This window comes from Sinocyclocheilus rhinocerous, unplaced genomic scaffold (genome assembly GCF_001515625.1).
Source record: "Sinocyclocheilus rhinocerous isolate Xijiao unplaced genomic scaffold, SAMN03320098_v1.1 scaffold111, whole genome shotgun sequence".
NCBI lineage: Eukaryota > Metazoa > Chordata > Actinopteri > Cypriniformes > Cyprinidae > Sinocyclocheilus > Sinocyclocheilus rhinocerous.
Window position 1 is genome coordinate 469331 of NW_015642811.1, and position 18571 is coordinate 487901.

Sequence of the window (18571 nt, forward strand, 5' to 3'; positions counted from 1 at the left end):
TACACTGTATGATGAATAAATCTCTTATACTTACATCTCAGGTACATTTGCACTTTGTTGTTTATGATGAGAGAACTCGCGAGTCAGAATTCAGTCAGCGCGCGCTGAACAATAGAACTCCGCTGTTTCAGCGATGACTCATCTGAACGCCTCTGATTGGCCATTGCATTCATAAGCTCAGCATAATTGTGTGTGATTGGTTATAACGCGCAACACTGTAAAAACGCAGAAAAAGAAATATAATGCAACAAATAAGCCCTAATATTAATTAAATACTAGTATTACTAGCCTGATAATAATAATAATAATAATAATAATAATAATCGTCTTGTTATCGTCAAAGGCATCAGCCACAGGCGATATCTCTGACTATCGTTGATACACGATACTATCGGCACAACCCTAAAATGTACCTCTGGGAACTTTTTTGCAAGATGTGAAATACCTATACCAATAAGTACATATCACTGCATTTTCCAACAGAAATGAACACTAGAGGCGATAAAACAGCGAGCACTTGTAATTGTTTTCGTACACAGTTATGATTACAGCTCCATATGTTTCGCTTTCCAGATGTAACAAGCTTGCTCAGTAACTCAGCCGGCACAGAATTGGACTTAGGATGCCGAATCCTTGGGTACGAATCCCGTTAAAAACATGACTCACTATAAAAGAGCTTAAAGATGAGAGATCGAAAAACAAGCTAAAACAACATGCTTGCGATTGCGTTTTTACATCACATTCGCTTTAGTTCATACTATCAGGTATGTTTAGGTGTAGTGCAGATGGTTCGATATTTTAAAATGTCAGAGCATTAGACTTATAGCGCCACTCAACAGACAGTCAGAACTGCGGTGACACTTGCAAAAGCAACGTCACATAAAATGTACCATATGTACGTTCATCTCTTCTGGGGAAAAATGCAGAACACTCTTTTAAATCTTTTAGAAAAGTACATGGCTATACGTATTTTGCGTCTTGCGAAAAAGTTGCCAGAGGTACGTTTTCATCATGAGACCAGGTTGCAAAAAATATAGTTCCCAACTAGAGAATTGTAATTTATACATAAATCATTTCTCAGATAGCTCACATCAAGATTTAATACTTAATTGCAACTCTACTTTGTGGCACTTTGGCCAAAATAAATATTTTATTCAAGTTGTGAGTTTGCATTCTGAATTGAATCCAATGAGATGTGACACACTGCAAAAACTGTGTTCAATAGGAAACATTGACTCGCACTCTTGATTGATGTGGCATTTGCCCTGATTTACACAGATTCATTGAACATAGCCATTTATTGATTCCTAAACATGGAATTATGCTTAGCACAGTAGAGGCATATATGGGCTGAATATCAAATGCGTTTCACGATTCCAATATCTTGATGATTGGAGTTGATGGAAAATTGCCCAACAACAATGAAACTGGATTAAAAATGCACTGCATTGGTGTCCTTTAAAGAACATATTTGTTTTTTTTTTCAGGGCACACCAGAGCGTCTTACCATGCACCTTGTAGAAGAGCACTCGGTAGTGGACCCCACCTACATCGAGGACTTCCTGCTTACCTACCGCACCTTCCTGCCAAGCCCCATGGTGGTAGGCAAGAAACTGTTGGAGTGGTTCCATGACCCCAGCCTCAGGGACAAGGTACATAGACACTCTTACGCAAGCACTTAAGTCAATCAGTGCTCGATGAGATGAATGATTAGTAACGTCATATTTAATCAGGTTACACGGGTAGTCTTGCTGTGGGTGAACAATCACTTCAACGACTTTGAGGGTGACTCCGCAATGACGCATTTTCTCGAGGAGTTCGAATACAATCTGGAGAGAGAGGTCAGTTGTGTGCAATAAAAACCTTCGATTTCTTGTGATCTTCAGCTTTTTGGCTGAGTCGACCGCAAAAATCTCATGTAATGCCTCTCTTTGAACCAGAAAATGTGTGGGCACCTAAGACTGTTAAACATAGCATGTGCTGCCAAAGCTAAGCTGCGGGTGGTGACCCTGACCAAACCCTCGAGGGAAGCACCCCTGTCTTTCACCCTGCTGGGGGGTTCAGAGAAGGGCTTTCGCATTTTCATTGACAGCGTGGAGCCAGGCAGCAAAGCTGCAGAGGCCGGCCTTAAACGAGGAGATCAGGTAATGTCACACCAGCACCGTGCACGATCTGAAGTAGGCTACAGAAATAGTTGTAGTTGTTGAATTGACACTGTAATAGCAACTTGCTGTGGCATTAGCAGCAGTAATAGTAGTTGTGGGACTGGAAGTGGGAAACATTGTGTGAGAGCATTTGTAATTGCCGTTGTCAAGCGGTGAAAGCGGTTAGTCACAGCACTGAGAGCATACCGCCCGAAATCATAAAGAAGAAGAGCAAAAACATCATCTTATGATTTTGTTTCCATTCAGTTTGTCGTTCAAAGGTAAAAGCACACACATCTCAGTCTGTAAACTTGTTCTGTAGTCTAAATATGTCTGCCACACGTCTTCCCTCCTTCACAGTTCACACAAGCGGAAAATGTGATTTCAGATGAATAGAGTATGTCGCACTGTTTCCTTTTGCCCTTCACTCACTGTGGTATTTGGCTCATAAAGCTGTTTAATGAGTTGCTATCTATTTGCCTGTCTGTCTGTCTGTCTGTCTATATATTAGTGCTATCAATTGATTAAAAAATTAACTAATTAATTGCAATTTTTTTTCTGCAATTAATCAGGATTAATCCCGCCTAACATTAAAGTTTTTAAATATATTTTTATATTGCAATAATTTCACATTCAATCTTCAAATTAATGAAGAAACAACATAAAGACAGTATATTTTTAATATTTGTTAAATATTTTTTTATGGCTAAAGGTACTAAAGTAAATATAGATGAATCCTTAAAGCTACAGATGTTCAATTCAATTCAAGTTTATTTGTATAGCGCTGTTCACGATGCAAATCGTTACAAAGCAGCTTTACAGAAAATTCAAGTTTCTACATTATATTTAGTAATGGCTTATCAGTGGTGACTATCTCAATTGATGTCCATATGGCAGAAATGTGCGGTAAAAATCAAGCAGTTAGTTAATGTAATGTAATCAAACAGACGGTGAACACTATTAACAGCAATGATTATATGTTGCGATCAAACTTATAGCAAAATTTGGTCGTTTTGTATGTTGTCTGAGGGTTGGCATCATCTGAGGTCTTCTGAGGGGCTGGCATCATCTCTTCTCAGGTGTTCGGTCATCTCAGGTCTTTGTAAGAGCTGGATCCAGACTGAAGTTTGTGTAATTCCTAGTTACCACGGGATGCCAATCTTGCCAATTTTTTTATTTTTTTATTTTTTTTTTTTAAACCTTGCCTTATACACAGAGGCATTGTTTTGTTAGAATAGAAAATGGTCCTGTTCAAACAATTGGTATAAAATTAGAAGCACCCAATTCCCTAGAATAGCATTATATGCTTTTTTTTTTTTTTTGCAGCATTTTTTTTTCACTATTTGCGTTCAAGATTATGAGTTTCTTTCTTGAGAGAAATGGGTATTGCTGTTGTACCATAGCGCAGTTCGTTTTTCTCTAACCTTTTTTAATTTGATGGGGGCAACAGCTTCTAATGTATTAGAGAAGATAGTGCCCATATTGCTAGTCATTTCGTTATTGATTTCCTATTTTTTCTATTTTTCTTTGATTAATAGACATCACAGCAGCTGGGTTATTTGGCTGCTATTACTTTAAGAGCAAACTCACATTAACTCAGCATACCTTACCTCACTGAGAGAATTTTATGAAGTAACATGTTATACCACAAACTGCACTCTGTGTGCTGAAAGCACACAGTACTGAAATAAAACATTGTGTTTTAAGTATATTTATCAGCTGTTCCAGCTGCAATGTTTATTGAGATTTTGGATTTTCATCTTTTTTTCCCCAGTTACTAGAGGTCAATGGACAAAACTTCGAAAATGTGCTGTTATCCAAAGCCAACGAGATTCTCAAAAACAACACGCACCTGTCCATTACTGTGAAAACCAATCTCTTAGGTAAGCTACACTGGCTGAAATAACCACAGCTGCACAAACTTGTTATTTAGACCCAACACAAATTGCCAGTCAGCTCTCTTTCCTCTTCAGTAGGGGAAAATGTAGCTGTAGTTCATTTTGTAAGGCTGTTTGTTGCTTGAAAATGTCAGATGGCATTGTTAAACTCATTTTCTCTGTGCTGTGATCCCTGCTCTTAGTGTTTAAGGAGCTACTGGCCAGGCCTGACCAGGACCAGGAGCTAGAACATGAGGAGGAGCCAGACAGGAAGAACGGGGCACCTCACATCCCCAAAATCGGGGACATTAAGAAAGCCAGCCGCTACTCCATCCCTGACCTGGCTGTGGATGTGGAGCAGGTCATGGGTCTTGAGAAAGCTAGTAAGAAAGCCAAGGCCAACACCGTAGGTGGCAGAAACAAGCTGAAGAAGATCTTTGACAAGACACTGACCAGTATTCTTCCACCCAAACCTTACAAGTAAGCTGAGCTTGATGCATGAAAGCTCTCTTCATGATTTAGTTCCCTGTGGTGTATAACTCTTCTGGTTTGTTCACAGTGATGTTGGCGTGGGACAGTCCCAGGATGACAGTATTGTGGGGCTAAAGCAGTCAAAGCAGATCCCTCCTGCCCTTCCTGTTAGTGGAAACCTTTCATCAAGCAACCCTGACCTGCTGCAGTCACACCATCGCATACTCGACTTCAACAACCAGCCTGGTAAGACACTTAATGTGGTTTAGCAAAGAAAGACATTTTACTGCATTAACATCCATGCTGGTTCTGAAACAACAATCTAATCAACCACTCTCATGCTAGGGTTAGGTTTAGGGGTTAAGGTTAGACTGTGGCTTTAAGTTGGTCTTAAGGGGTGAACATCATTCTTATCAACTCTCTCATTTTCTTAGTGATAGGGTTAGCCAATAATCATTTGATCCAAGAATTTGTTCTACTAGGTTAGACAGCCTTCTTAAGAGAGAACAGACTTTGAGTCAGTAAAGCTCAGCTGAGATCTTTAAATGGATAGTTTAAATATATTCTTGCAATGTCTTACTGTGCACTTACCTTTAGGGCATCTACAGAACATTTCACAGAAGTTTAATCTCAGTGCATGCATATTTAATAAGATGCTCATGCTGCCCTGAATGTCCTCTTTCAGAAGCAGTCCCTATAAGTAAGTATTTGATCTTGTCCTCTTAGAGGTTCCTCAACTACTTTCATTTTTCTAATCACAATCTTCTTCAGGGCACTTCTCTGCTCTGACATTGATTTTGCTATCCAAATTTACGTAGAACAAATTTGGTGGTACTCAATCAGGTCTTAACTATAAACACTATTCATTTGGTGGGATTCATCAAAATTCTTTCGTTAAATTAAAGTTGTTCACTGCTTCGCGTTGCTTTCACACTTGAGGTTTTGTTGCAGTATGAGATTGATTGACCTTGAAGGTTGATTTGTTTGCTTGTTGTAAAGGTGTCTTCTGAGCATGCATATGCACCCAGAAAAATGTACAAAAAGCTCCTGTTAATAGGTTCATTTTAAAGTCAATAGGGTAAAGTGATGATGTAGAGATAATGCATAAATTAATTACATTGTCCAAAACTATAGTTCAGATTCTGACTTAAACATACCAAGTGTGAAAGTGACAGTTCAATAGTAGTGTAAAATGATCATGGGTAACACATAAGTGGTTTTCCACCTAGATGAAGACTATATACTTGGGTGTTGGTTAATAAAAGGGTTAAGTATGTGGGTTTAAGCCATTCCTCTGTTCTTTAGACATGTCAGACCAGGTATTGAGAGTGTTCAAGGCAGACCAGCAAAGTCGGTACATCATGATTGGGAAGGACACCACAGCAAAAGAAGTCGTAGCTCAGGCCATCCGAGAGTTTGCCTTGACTGCTGCCCCTGAAGCATATTCGTTGTGTGAGGTGTCAGTCACTCCTGAGGGTGTCATCAAGCAGCGGCGACTCCCTGAGCAACTCTCCAAACTGGCCGACAGGATCCAGCTGAGTGGCAGGTGCTGCCTTAGAGCCCTTGTGGCCATTTTGTTCAATTTTCTGTAGTATTATGGTGTCAGATCACTCAGAACATCAATTGACCTCTCGTTTAACATGTAGGTACTACCTGAAAAGCAACATGGAGACGGAGACACTGTGCTCGGATGAAGATGCCCAGGAACTACTAAGGGAGAGCCAGATTAGCCTGCTGCAGCTTAGCACGGTGGAAGTGGCGACCCAGCTGTCCATGCGTGCCTTTGAGCTGTTCTGTGCCATCGAGCCCACAGAGTACATTGATGACCTGTTTAAGCTGAAAACTCGCCTAACCGGACCCCCCAGCCTCAAGCTCTTTGAGGAGGCCATCAATCGGGAGACCTTCTGGGTGGCCACAGAGGTGGTGCGTGAGCCCAACCAGCTCAAACGCATGAAGATCATCAAGCACTTCATTAAGATCGCACTGCATTGCCGCGAGTGCAAGAACTTCAACTCTATGTTTGCCATCATCAGGTAGAAGGAGTCTTCATTTTAAGAGGCAAAAAAATTAAGGGTTAAATTGAAGACCTCTTATGTATGTTATATTTTTGGAGTCCCAATTAACAATGACATTGTGTGTCTTTTCCAGTGGTCTGAACTTGGCACCGGTGTCCAGACTGAGAGGCACATGGGAGAAGTTGCCCAGCAAATATGAGAAGCTGTTTAGTGATCTTCAAGACTTATTTGATCCCTCCAGGAATATGGCGAAGTACAGGAATCTTCTAAACAGCCAGAACCTGCAGCCACCCATCATCCCACTTTTCCCTGTAATCAAGAAGGATCTCACCTTCCTGCATGAAGGTAAGATAATAGTAGGTGATGACATATATATAACTCGTGTTTGTTTATTATTGAACCATCTAGTTTTTGGTAATAACATTAAAGTAAATTTTCCTTGGTTTCTTCCTTAACAGTCTGAAAAGTCCCTTTATTGAAACTTAACTACAAAAATGACTCATTCTGATCTCCTGCAACTTTCATCAGACAGATTAATACATAACCATCCACATTTATGTCATGAATGCATTTTCTTGGCTTTGTGTAGCACCTACACTCTGCATAGCCTTTCTAAGTTTGTTTCAGACTAGGACTCTGATCTTTTCTGTTTAATCTTCTAGGTCATTGCACCGTATAAGCGAACACCAAAATCCAGAATGGCAATTGACAAGTTGATCCACTTCATCTCGCAGCACAAAACACTGTAAAGATCCTTGCACACTGAGTTCACAGAAATTGGTGGTCTTCTTTTTAATACGTGGCTCCAGTATCACTGGGAAAGCATCAAACTGAGATCCTGAAGTAAACTTTAAATCGCCCGTGATAATCCCGCTACTCCTTAATAAGGAGGGGAAACTACTTCCTCTCTATATCTCAGGATTGGATGGACCCAATATTTCCTCTTTCTTTTTCTCTTTTTAAGAAGAGAGAGGACAACAAAATCATCCTCTCTGCATGAAGACTTCATTTTGTATTGTTTTGCTAATTTTTTAGTAACGGATTAGTAATATGCATCGGACTCAGTGTGCAAGGTTTCTGTGCGTGACAAATTTTTAGGTTGACGAATACGAAAAAACACATACGAAAATTTCAGACTCTGTGTGCAAGGACCTTAACAGTTTATGCAGTGCATTTAATGCAAGGTTTGTGCCTTTAAGGCACAGCTGCAAAAACTGCCCATTTTGAGAGTGTGAAATATGATCATGACAAAAAAATGACGTTATTTGACACAAAGTTGACCTGAGGGAAAAAATAAATTATAAAATTGTGTGATATGAGCCTTTTCTTTATTGTCCACTCTAGGAAATGACTCGAAGGTGGACGGTTTGGTGAACTTTGAGAAACTGCGGATGATTGCTAAAGAGATCAGACATGTAGGCCGAATGGCAGCTGTAAACATGGACCCTGCTCTGATGTTCAGAACCAGGCGAGTGCCTTTCTGTTCTGACTGCTACAATGACTTCTTTGCCCTTCTTTCAGGCTGGACTCTTCACACCACTGAGTAGCTTTTAGTGCCCACTCACTGCGATGTGTACAGCTCTCACCTCACGCTTCCACACAAAATAAGTTTTTTGCTATGTTGAAGTGATGTTTATGTACAAGACAGTTAAACCATTTTGTATGTTACTCTGTCTGCATTGTCAGAGAAGTTAGTGTCTCTCTTTTGGTCTCTGGTGCACCTCACCTTGGTACCCTTGGTCTGTTTCTTCTCATCTAAGTGTGTCTCCCTCTCTTTCTCTCATGGACTTTCTCTCTCCCCCATTTCTCTCTACATCCACCCTCTCTGCCCCATGCTTCACTATTCATGGCTCTCCCTTACAGGAAGAAGAAATGGAGGAGTTTAGGGTGAGTATGGTGAACTCTCACCTTTGGCCTCATGTGTGCCCCTTCCTTTAATTTGGGCTGGCTCCTCACCATCCATTATTTTTCTTTTTCTGGTTAATTTGAGAATGCTTCTGCTCTGACGGATCCCATCCAAGCATTTGACCGCCATCACTTTTGCTACTCAGGGTCATTGAATAAACTCACCTCATTCTAAAATACATCCTAATGTTTCTGTTGTATAATTACCATAGATTTTGAATGTTTCACAAACATGACCCCACTAGTATGCATGAATTTATTTACAGTTGTTTGGTACCTGCTCATTTATTAATTTGATAGCCCATGATCCATTTTTAGCAAAAGTGATTTAACGTGCCCCTTCTAGCTGAACTACTTACAATAGTTGCACGCCTTCTAAGTATTTGCAGTTTTTTTTATTTATTTTTTTTTAGTTTTTGTTTATTTTTTTAGTTTAAACTAATAATTATTTTATTAGTTTAAAAATTGTGATTAATGATATGTGTGTGAATTCAAACACAACCTTGTATAAGATATTTTATAAGCATTATATAAAAAGACTATTGATGCTAGTGGTGCAGGAATTACACACTTCACCTTTAAACATAAAATAAATGGTTGAAAAAAAAAAATAGTTCAAGAAAAAATATGACCAAAAATAATGAGTTATTTTTTCCCAAATCTCATGCAAAGTTTAAGCACTCTACTTCTGTTGTTTTATTTAACATCCAGTTTGTATTTAACTGCCTGATTGAGATGTGAAATGCATGGAATGTTTGGATTGTTTTGAAGCTGCAAGGAATGCAATTTACTACATGTCAAAGAGAGACTGCATCTGATCCTGCATCAGCATACTACCTACTGTTAAAGTCAACCCGCATCTTTAACTGTAATACTTGTGTGCGTTTAGGTCACTCAGCCAGGGCAGTGCCAATGCGGCCGTCCTGGATGTAACCCAGACGGGCGGGCACAAGAAGCGGGTCAGACGGAGTTCCTTCCTCAATGCCAAGAAGCTGTACGAGGACGCACAGATGGCACGCAAGGTCAAACAATACCTGTCCTACCTCACCCTGGAGACGAATGAGGAGAGCTTGCAGACACTCTCAATTCAGTGTGAGCCTTCAGTCAACACATGTGAGTAGCGTGTAAGCACACACACACACACACACACACACACAATTACAAATAGGTGAATCCACAGGAAACAACACTGGCATGTGATGAAGACATTTACCTCACATTAAAAACCTGCACACTCCACAGTATGTTAGTCATAGGAACAAACTATTCAGTATCTCTTATGCTTACAAAGGCTATATTTATTTGATTAAAAAAATGTAGTAAAAGCTAAATTTGTAGAATATTTTTACAATTTCAAGTAACTGTGTTGTAATTTATTTTTGTGATGTCAAAGCTAAATTTTCAGCAGCCATTATTACAGTCTTCAGTGTCACATGATCCTTCAGAAATCATTCTAATATGCTAATTTTCTTATCATCAATATTGAAAACAGTTGTGCTGCATAATATTTTTGAGGAAACCATGATACATTTTTCATTCATGTTTATTATAATGACTAGAAAATTTAAAAGAACATCATTAAAAAAAGTAACATTAAAAATGTCTGTCAGACTCACTTTTGATCAGTTTAACGTGTTCTTGCTGAATAAAATATTTCTTAGAATTTTTTTTTTTTCTTCAAGTTTTTCTCATTCTGTAAATGTTTAGCTTAATATTTATTATTTGCCTTGTATATATATCATCACAGTGCCGAAGAGTTCCGGGGACAGGAAAAGACCTGACACATCGCCCGTAGTTGCACGGGCCGCCACTCACCAGCGCCAGCAGCTTCAGAAAGCCAACCAGGCGCTTCAAGTGCCTGCCGTAGCCCTCTACCCATCACGCAAGAAAGTGCCGGTCAAAGACTTGCCACCATTTGGTAAGACCAACACATTGATGTAGCTTAAACTTGATCAGCTACTACTACATTATCTGTTACTGGTGTTCATAAGAATCTTACTGTATTTTCACAGGCACAAGCTCACCACAGTCTCTGAAAAAGATACTGTCCCTTTCAGAGGAGGCAGGAGAGAGACACAGGAAACAGACAGAGGATAGTGTGTCCAGCAACTCCTCACAGCTGTCGTCTCCTCCCACATCTCCTCACAGCTCACCTAAGAAAGGTAAGCTTACACATAGACACACTCACTGTGGCATTTTTTGTCAATTTAAATGTTTCTCCAACCTCTGGTCTTTGCACACTCGATTTACTCTCCCCATTGACTTAACAGTAAACTGTGGAATCAGAGCCTTATGGTGCGCATGCAGTGAAATATATTGTCAGACAGCTTGTGCCCCACTGGCATTTCTCGGTTAGCTGGCGCCCCCTAGTGCCAACATGTTTTCATGGCTGATTTAATATGTTGAGACTGCCATCTAAGTGGTAAAAAGATCACACGTAGGATATGAAATATCCTGCCAAGGTTCACATGTTTTTTTACAAAACATTTTAGAACGCTGCTTGTCTCTGATTTCATTACTGTAAAGTTACAAATGCTCCACTTTCCATCTCTACTTTTAAATTTGCATCACATAACATTTCTGTCTCTCATCATTCACGTGTTTTATTCATTCAGCCATTGCATCGATAAGAAGCCACAGTATGAAGGGTTTTTCCTCCTTCTGTAGAAAATCACCAACAGGTAACAGGTCCTGGATGCAGATTTAACCTGAGAGAGTTCACACAAGCATCACTATTGCTGTGTCTCAAAATGTAGTGAGCTGCCCACTAAAACATCATTCATTAGAGGTACACTACCATTCAAAAGCTTGGGGTTGGTAAGGTTTTTGAAATCTTTTGAAGTCTTATGTTCAACCAGGGTACATTTATCTGATCAAAAATACATTGAAAACATAATATTGTGAAATATTATTCAGTTAAAAATAACTGTTTTCTATTTTAATATATTTTAATATTTAATGCATTTTAATATTTATTATATATTTGTTTAAACCATGATAATTCTTTTCAGAATTCTTTGATGAATAGAAAGTTTAAAAGTACAGCATTAATTTGAAATCGAGAACTTTTGTAACATAAAAAAAAATCTTTACTGTCACTTTTGGTAAGTGATCACAAAAAAAAAAAATATATATATAAATATATATACATTTACCGAACCCAAAACCTTCCGTCCCTTTGAGGTGTTGGTTGCTTTTGAAGTATTGAGACACAACCAATGAGATGTTTTGTTTTCAGTTATGTATTTCAGTCCTATGATTAATCAGTGACATTTGTGTCCAGACTTTCTTTAGTAGTAATATCAAATGTTATTTTTGTGTTGTATAGTACATTGTTAGTTGGAGGTTCCACTAATGATTTTATACTTTTCTAAATATCAGAAGTGCTGACATTTGCGTGAACTCTCTCACCAAGTCTAGACAGTGTTTTTGCTCCTGCTGTAGCTGGCAGAGGCAGGCTAGTGCTGTAGCTGTGTGTGTGTGTGTGTGTGTGTGTGCGCGCTTGTTACTGAAGTAACTGCCTGGTTTTGATTAGCTAATCTAATAAAGGGGTGACTCTAGTGTTTAGGAGTTGAATCTTCTCTGACACCCTGAATATAAACTCTTCTTTCTTGCACTAATCATTGTATCATCAATTTCATCATGATGTAAACAGGAAGGCTTATTATCCATTAGTAGGTTAAATGAACAACTGCTGTGCAATTGTTTGACACTTATTTCAAGTTATGACTTTGCAACCACAAAATGCAGGCATACAGTGTGAACACTGACACAATATCTCACAGATATTCAATAGCTCTGTTCCAAAATCTAGTATACTGCATTTTAAGACTGCATTTTAATCCTTCAAAGTCAAGGCATTCCCAGAATGCATTGTGACAAGTTCAGTAAAAATAGGTTATAAATAAAAAACTGGTTATAAGTATATGTATGTTTTATTCAGAAGTCAAAAGTAACTCTACAATAGTTGGTTGGCAGCAAGGTAGCTCCATATATTCTGGAACAAAATATTTTTAGGTGAAAAGAGGCAATTATAGAATGGGGTACCGCAGGGCTCTGTATTAAGGCCAAACCGTTTTCTGATCATGTCGTTCTGTGTACTCATTTGCCAGGCAATGGAAGAGCAGGTGACTATCTGTCGGACTCTGGCCACAGCGAGATCTCCTCACGCTCCAGTCTGGTGAGCACCTCCTCCCTGGATATGGGACAAGATGAACGCAGGCATCGATATGGAGTAATGGCTGGGGAGGGCCACGGCAGTGGCCACCGGCTAGAACGCAGGGCTACTGCTGATCCTGACCAGTACAGCTTGGGGTAAGCAGTACTCATTACTCTTTCAACTAGTTGTATTGTTGCCTGAATCACTAGTCAGTTAATTGGTCTAAAGCAGTACTTCTCAAACTTTTTACAGCAAGTTACCACCTCAGAAAATATTTGGCTCTCCAAGTACCACCATAATGACCAACATTAAAATACAGCAGCGTAGTAGGTAAGTTAAATAAAAACTGCACTGCACTTAAAAAGTAAAAAAAAAAAAACTGTACTGTACTTAAATGTAAAGTAAAAAATGTACAGTACTTGATCAAAAAATTAACACAGGCATCATTTAGCCACCTTGCAAACTTTTTAAAAGTGTTTTAACAGTGTTTCCCTAAGCGAGTGACAGAGATCTGTGTTTTGTCCATCATTAGAATGGCCGCATCTGAGGCAGTAAATTAATAGCATCACGTTTTCACCAGTTTGCAGGTTATAAAGTTTATTGTAGCTATATGGGCGCTCTGCAAAGAAGTAGACGTCTGTCTTCAAACTGCGCGTCGCAGCGCTTCATTCTGAATGAAGCGGGGTGGAGTTATGAGGTTTGACTGACAATTTGAGGATCCAATGGCGTGTTTAGTCACAAGCTCTTTAGAATGCTTTTCATTGGTTAAATATTTGTAAAACCCACAAACCGACATAACAATGACCAATAGCACTGATTTAAAATAGTAACGAAATATAAGAGATAAGGAAGTTTTTGATAATTTTCCACAGCATGCCCGACAACAGTGGTTGGGAAACACTGTTTTAACATTAATTCATATTTAGTGATATTAATCAGTGATTACTCTGCATACCACTAGAGGGAGCCACACTTTGAGAATCAGTGGTCTAAAGCAACCCTGGGTCAGTTAGGCTGCTTTTGGGCTCATCTGACCCCATTCGGAAATGTTTCTCAGGCAGTACTTGCATAAGACACGTTCTTGAGTTTAAAAGCAGATATGCAGGTTTCAAATATGAAACCATTTTTTTTTAAATGATGCATAGTGTTAAAAGTACAACACTTGTGGCGGGGCACTCAAAAATAAAGTGTTTTATTATGCAAACTGGAAATACCAGTACCACACTAAAAAGAGCAAAGAGCAAGTCTATATCAAGTTACCATCGTTTACCATCATAGCCTAGTCCTGGCAATGCAGAGTTACAATTAAACCCTTCTGGATTCTTCTACCCTTTCTTCTTTCAGGTCCTACTCATCAATGCAGGACTGCCGGGGTCTGTATGCGGGCACCACCGTGCTGTCTTCCCCCAGCTCAGAGGAGCTTACCCAGGACCAGGGTGACCGGGTGTCTCTCGATGCTGCTGATTCTGGTCGTGGCAGCTGGACTTCATGTTCCAGCGGCTCCCATGACAACATTCAGACCATGCAGCAGGGCCGTAGCTGGGAGGCACTTGCAGAGGGTGCGGGGCTTTGGGGAAGCAGAGGAAGCTGGGCGTCTGCCTGCTCCTCTTCGTCCTCTGCGGCATGTTGGGGCGAGGACTCTGAGGGCGACACGGGCACCATCAAGCGAAGAGGAGGGAGGGATGTGACCACAGACCCAGAGACCAGCAGCATCACCTCCACCGGTTCAGAAGAGTCCAGGCAGCACAGTCGACGCCCCTCACCCATCACTGCAGGCAACACCAAGGCTGTGATCAGTAAGAGTCGCCACATTAACCTGGTTTGAAGGGATAGTTCACCCAAAAATGACGATTTATTTACTTACCCTCATGTTGATCCAGTGCTGTATGCTCTTATTTTTTCCATATAACACAAAAATGAGAAGCATCAAATAGCTTTTTTTTATTCAGTAGCATTTAAAAGTAACCATTTCTGCTAGCTTCATAATGGGCAAAAAACTTACCATAAAATTGGTCCATACACCCCGTGGGCTAAGCTTTATGAAGCCATACAATAACTTTCTTTGAGGAACATTTTGGAAAAAATCTGTTATTTACTGAAAATTTTGCCCAAGTCAAGTATGATACCTTTTGGTGCTTAGTGCTCAAAAGATGTAGTGGGGGAAAGATTTAGATTTTTGGGTAACTCTTTAAAAGGGATAGTTCACCCAAAAATGAAAATGTTGTCATCAATTACTCACCCTCATGTCGTTTCAACCCCCTAAGACCTTTGTTCATCTTCGGAACACAAAGTAAGATATTTTTGATGAAATCCGAGAGCTTTCTGGCCATGCCTAGACAGCAAGGCGCATGCAAGTGATGCTGCTGACATAGAACTATAATTACATATAATTGAGAGCAATGGAATGCGCACGCATGGTACTCTCGATAATGGCGGCAGACTGTCCCGGGGAAGAAGAATTTGCTGAATAAAGTCATTATTTTTATTTTCTTTGCACACAAAAAATTTATTCTCGTAGCTTCATAAAATTACAGTTGAACCGCTGACATCACATGGACTATTTTAACGATGTCCTCACTACGTTTCTGTGCCTTGACCATGGTAGTATCCATGCTGTCTATGGAGGGTTAAAAAAGCTCTCGGATTTCATCAAAAATATCATAATTTGTGTTCCGAAGATGAACGAAGGTTTTATGGGTTTAGAACGACATAAGAGTAATTAATGACAGAATTTAGATTTTTGGGTGAACTATCTCTTTAAGAGTAACTACACCAAGTTATATTTCCTAACCTATCTGTTGTGTTTACATTTATCAAATGTTGAATTTTTGCATGAAAAATACATTCCCAACGATCATACTAACATCTGAAAATGAACACTACAATTGAATTGAATTGAACACTACAACGTGGAACAACACAACAAACTAGCTACAAAAGTGATCTTTCCTGATCTAGTGCATGTCTGCATGTGTCCGTCCACGTGTGTGAGAAGCGTTACGGATATTAAACGGATCTGTGGTGTCCGTCTCCTCCCTCAGCACGGAAGGATGGTCGTTACCGAGACCCTCCTCCCACGCCGCCGGGCTACACGGCACTGACCATCACAGATGCAACCGAGGGTACGGCTCACTCGGGCAGGAGACCACCGGACTACACCACCGCCTTGCAGCGCTCCCGTCTTGTCACACATTCCCCCGACTCCCAGCAGCCCCCAGCTGTGGGAAAACCCACCCATTCGCCGGACCCCCGGGCCCGAGAAGAGGAGGAGGCAGAGGAGGTGGAAGAGGAGGGTGAGTGCTTGTCTCCCAAACTCAGAGCTCAAAGGAGGAGAGGTCCACACACAGCAGTTCCCCCCAGGCCATGAGTTACATACACCACCCCAACAGGAAGGTAAAACATCCCAAACTCCAGTTACTTCCACACTCACACACTCACGTACTCCACGCACACTCACGTACACCAGTCAAGTTCTCTGCATGCCAGGAGGACAGTTCCTTCACCTGCCCACCATCACCAACCACCAACGCATCGCACACAGTGCATGCGCTGCCACAGAGACAGCCTGCCCCCGTCGCCGTGGCAACATCCCAGTCATTGCTCCCTGCTCTGACGTGTGTATTGGCTCTCACCCATCAGTGCTCACAGGAAAATCACTAGATCTGCCATCATAAATGCTTGAACACATGATAGAGCCTCAAGTCGTGTTTGTGTTGTCAGGTAGCACGTAAAATAGCGTTAGTACTTATCAGCACAAAGATCCTGATTTGGGGAATTGTCATTTTATTAATTTTCACAGTAGTAGTCTTTCTTGTCTTGTCATGTTTGTCTTTGGTACGGTAAGGCCAGAGCATATTTTATTTCTTATTATATTTAGCGGTATGCCTGTGACTTTGTTCCAAACCCCAGTGCATTTCCTGCCCTAAACAGCATTTTTAAAGGGGTCATGTGATGTTGCTAAAAAGAACATTATTTTGTGTATTTGGTGTAATGAAATGTGTTTATGCGGTTTAAGGTTAAAAAAACACATTATTTTCCACATACTGTACATTATTGTTTCTCCTCTATGCCCCGCCTTTCTGAAACGCGTCGATTTTTACAAGCCTATATCATGCACTATATCGAACATTTTTTCTATCGATATCGAAGAAGGTGTACCGTCGATAAATATCGATACCGTTTTATCGCCCAGGCCTAATATGAAGCATTTCATATCAGTGACCATTTCAGTTAGGATGCTGTTTTCACACAGCCCCAGTTCCAGTCTACCTGCCATGATGGTCATTTTTTTTAGTTTTGCATTATTTGGTTCCAAACAGTGGTGTGCTTGCACCATCAACTTGAGTATTCCTGTGATTACAAAACTAGTGGCAACTGTTTGCTAGGATAAGACGATACAAGTTTTATTCCAGTTTTGGTTCCTTTGCTTTTATATGCACAAAACTGCACTTGCATCTGTTTACTGCAAATGCAGTGTAACAGATGTGAAGTTTGTGACACCAAAGGCAGTTTCTGCTGAGACAATGAGTAATGAGAAATGCACATTATCAATAACAGTTCACTTTCACATGTCACTCGGGTTTGGATCAGAGCCTGTGTGTTTAGGTGATTATATCCTTGATGCTCACAGAGATTCTCTCTTCTTCCTCCAGAGGATGAACAGGTGTCTGCTGTTTGAAAGGGGGCGACACTGGCTGCACTGCTGCATTGACTCATGGCCAATATGGGGCATTCACAGGTCAGACAGACAGACCATCCAGTCTACATTTTGCCGGCACTGCCTCTCTCCCTCAATGATGGATTCATCTCCCTGCCCTGCCTTAATGCATCATGGGGGGTTTAATGCCCTGCATGCTAAGAAATACTGTGAAGAAAGGAGGCGAGCAAAAAAATTACTTATTTGGCACTTTGGAGAATGGAAAAATGAACTGAACTGAAACTCGAACACAGCGCTTTGACATTCACACACACACACACACACACGAACTACTGTTAACTGTTATCTTCAGACAGTTCCCTCTTTCCTTCTGCTTAAAGGTCACATGAACGTTTAGTAGTTCCCCTCAGCACTTTTTAACTGTTTTTAAGGTGTAAACTGATGCACACAATCAACATTTCAGTCACCCAATTCTGGACATGCAGTTTGAATGGCAAAGAAGGCTTGACTACAACTTAACGCCACTCCTTTTCACATCAGTCCTGATGACAACACTCATATCTGTGTGGTTCAATATAACAGTATTATATTTGCAGGAGCACGACTTGAAGGACATCTCTTCTGCTGGATGACTATAAATGGAGTTCACATTGACTCCTGACATACGTAGCACACCGATTTAATACGGAAGGCGCTTTGTGAGAGGAAATGATGCTAAGTGAAGTGGTTTTTGGCTGCAGTGGGTTTGAGAGCTGTAAGAAAGCATCAGGTTTGGTCAAAGGCCTCATAACAAACATGATACAAAAACAAAAGGCTGAATAAATTTACATCTGTTGGTAATCGAGGAGCCAAAGTCCATTAAAAGTGAATCAGTTCAGCTTCAAGAAGCTTTTAGCGATGAAGAGGAAATGTACACACTCATCTTTGATATGACGCAGGCGGTTTTATCAGTTCAGTGCCTATCCAGCTTTAAAAGCATTTGCTGTGGCTGTGGCACAACATCAAGCCCCCTGTTGGTTAAGGTGAGAACTGCAGGCTACTCAGGCAAATGGGGACGTTTTATTCGGGTGCTACTTTCTTCCTCATTAAGTGAAACCATTAAGGTGGTGTGTGAAAGATGGTGGCTTCTGTGTTAAGTTTTTCTTTACGAGGGCTCAAGTCATGCATGTTTCTCCTGGAGTGGGCCTTGAACTAACTACCACTGCTGCACAACAGCTTCCACAATCACTCACAGGAACTCAACTGAAATGTGCTTTTGAGACTCCGGTGGGCCGGAAACACGCAAACCCACCCGAAGTCCACCAGTCAGAGCAGAACTGAACCGGTGGGAGCACGTCACTTTT

At 40.5% G+C, this 18571-nt stretch overlaps 1 protein-coding gene across 12 annotated transcripts in view; it reads left to right on the top strand.

The window, feature by feature from the left end:
• LOC107756462 (rap guanine nucleotide exchange factor 2-like) overlaps positions 1-18260 on the top strand; it is a 119514-nt gene extending 101254 nt beyond the window's left edge. For 6 of the 12 annotated variants that reach the window (XM_016573569.1, XM_016573572.1, XM_016573570.1 and 3 more), the window contains 18 exons: positions 1488-1652; positions 1734-1841; positions 1941-2144; positions 3919-4027; positions 4225-4501; positions 4581-4738; positions 5798-6038; positions 6139-6525; positions 6641-6852; positions 7852-7975; positions 8371-8394; positions 9302-9525; positions 10160-10330; positions 10425-10574; positions 11028-11093; positions 12525-12726; positions 13916-14367; positions 15613-16534. In XM_016573569.1, coding sequence (XP_016429055.1) covers positions 1488-1652; positions 1734-1841; positions 1941-2144; positions 3919-4027; positions 4225-4501; positions 4581-4738; positions 5798-6038; positions 6139-6525; positions 6641-6852; positions 7852-7975; positions 8371-8394; positions 9302-9525; positions 10160-10330; positions 10425-10574; positions 11028-11093; positions 12525-12726; positions 13916-14367; positions 15613-15938 — 3600 coding nt within the window. In that variant the 3' untranslated portion in view covers positions 15939-16534. Of the gene's footprint in view, positions 1-1487; positions 1653-1733; positions 1842-1940; positions 2145-3918; positions 4028-4224; positions 4502-4580; positions 4739-5797; positions 6039-6138; positions 6526-6640; positions 6853-7851; positions 7976-8370; positions 8395-9301; positions 9526-10159; positions 10331-10424; positions 10575-11027; positions 11094-12524; positions 12727-13915; positions 14368-15612; positions 16535-17223 lie in introns of those variants that run through there. The other 6 variants (XM_016573580.1, XM_016573574.1, XM_016573567.1 and 3 more) reach the window with 5 other exon arrangements.
• The last annotated feature ends 311 nt before the right edge of the window (positions 18261-18571 follow it).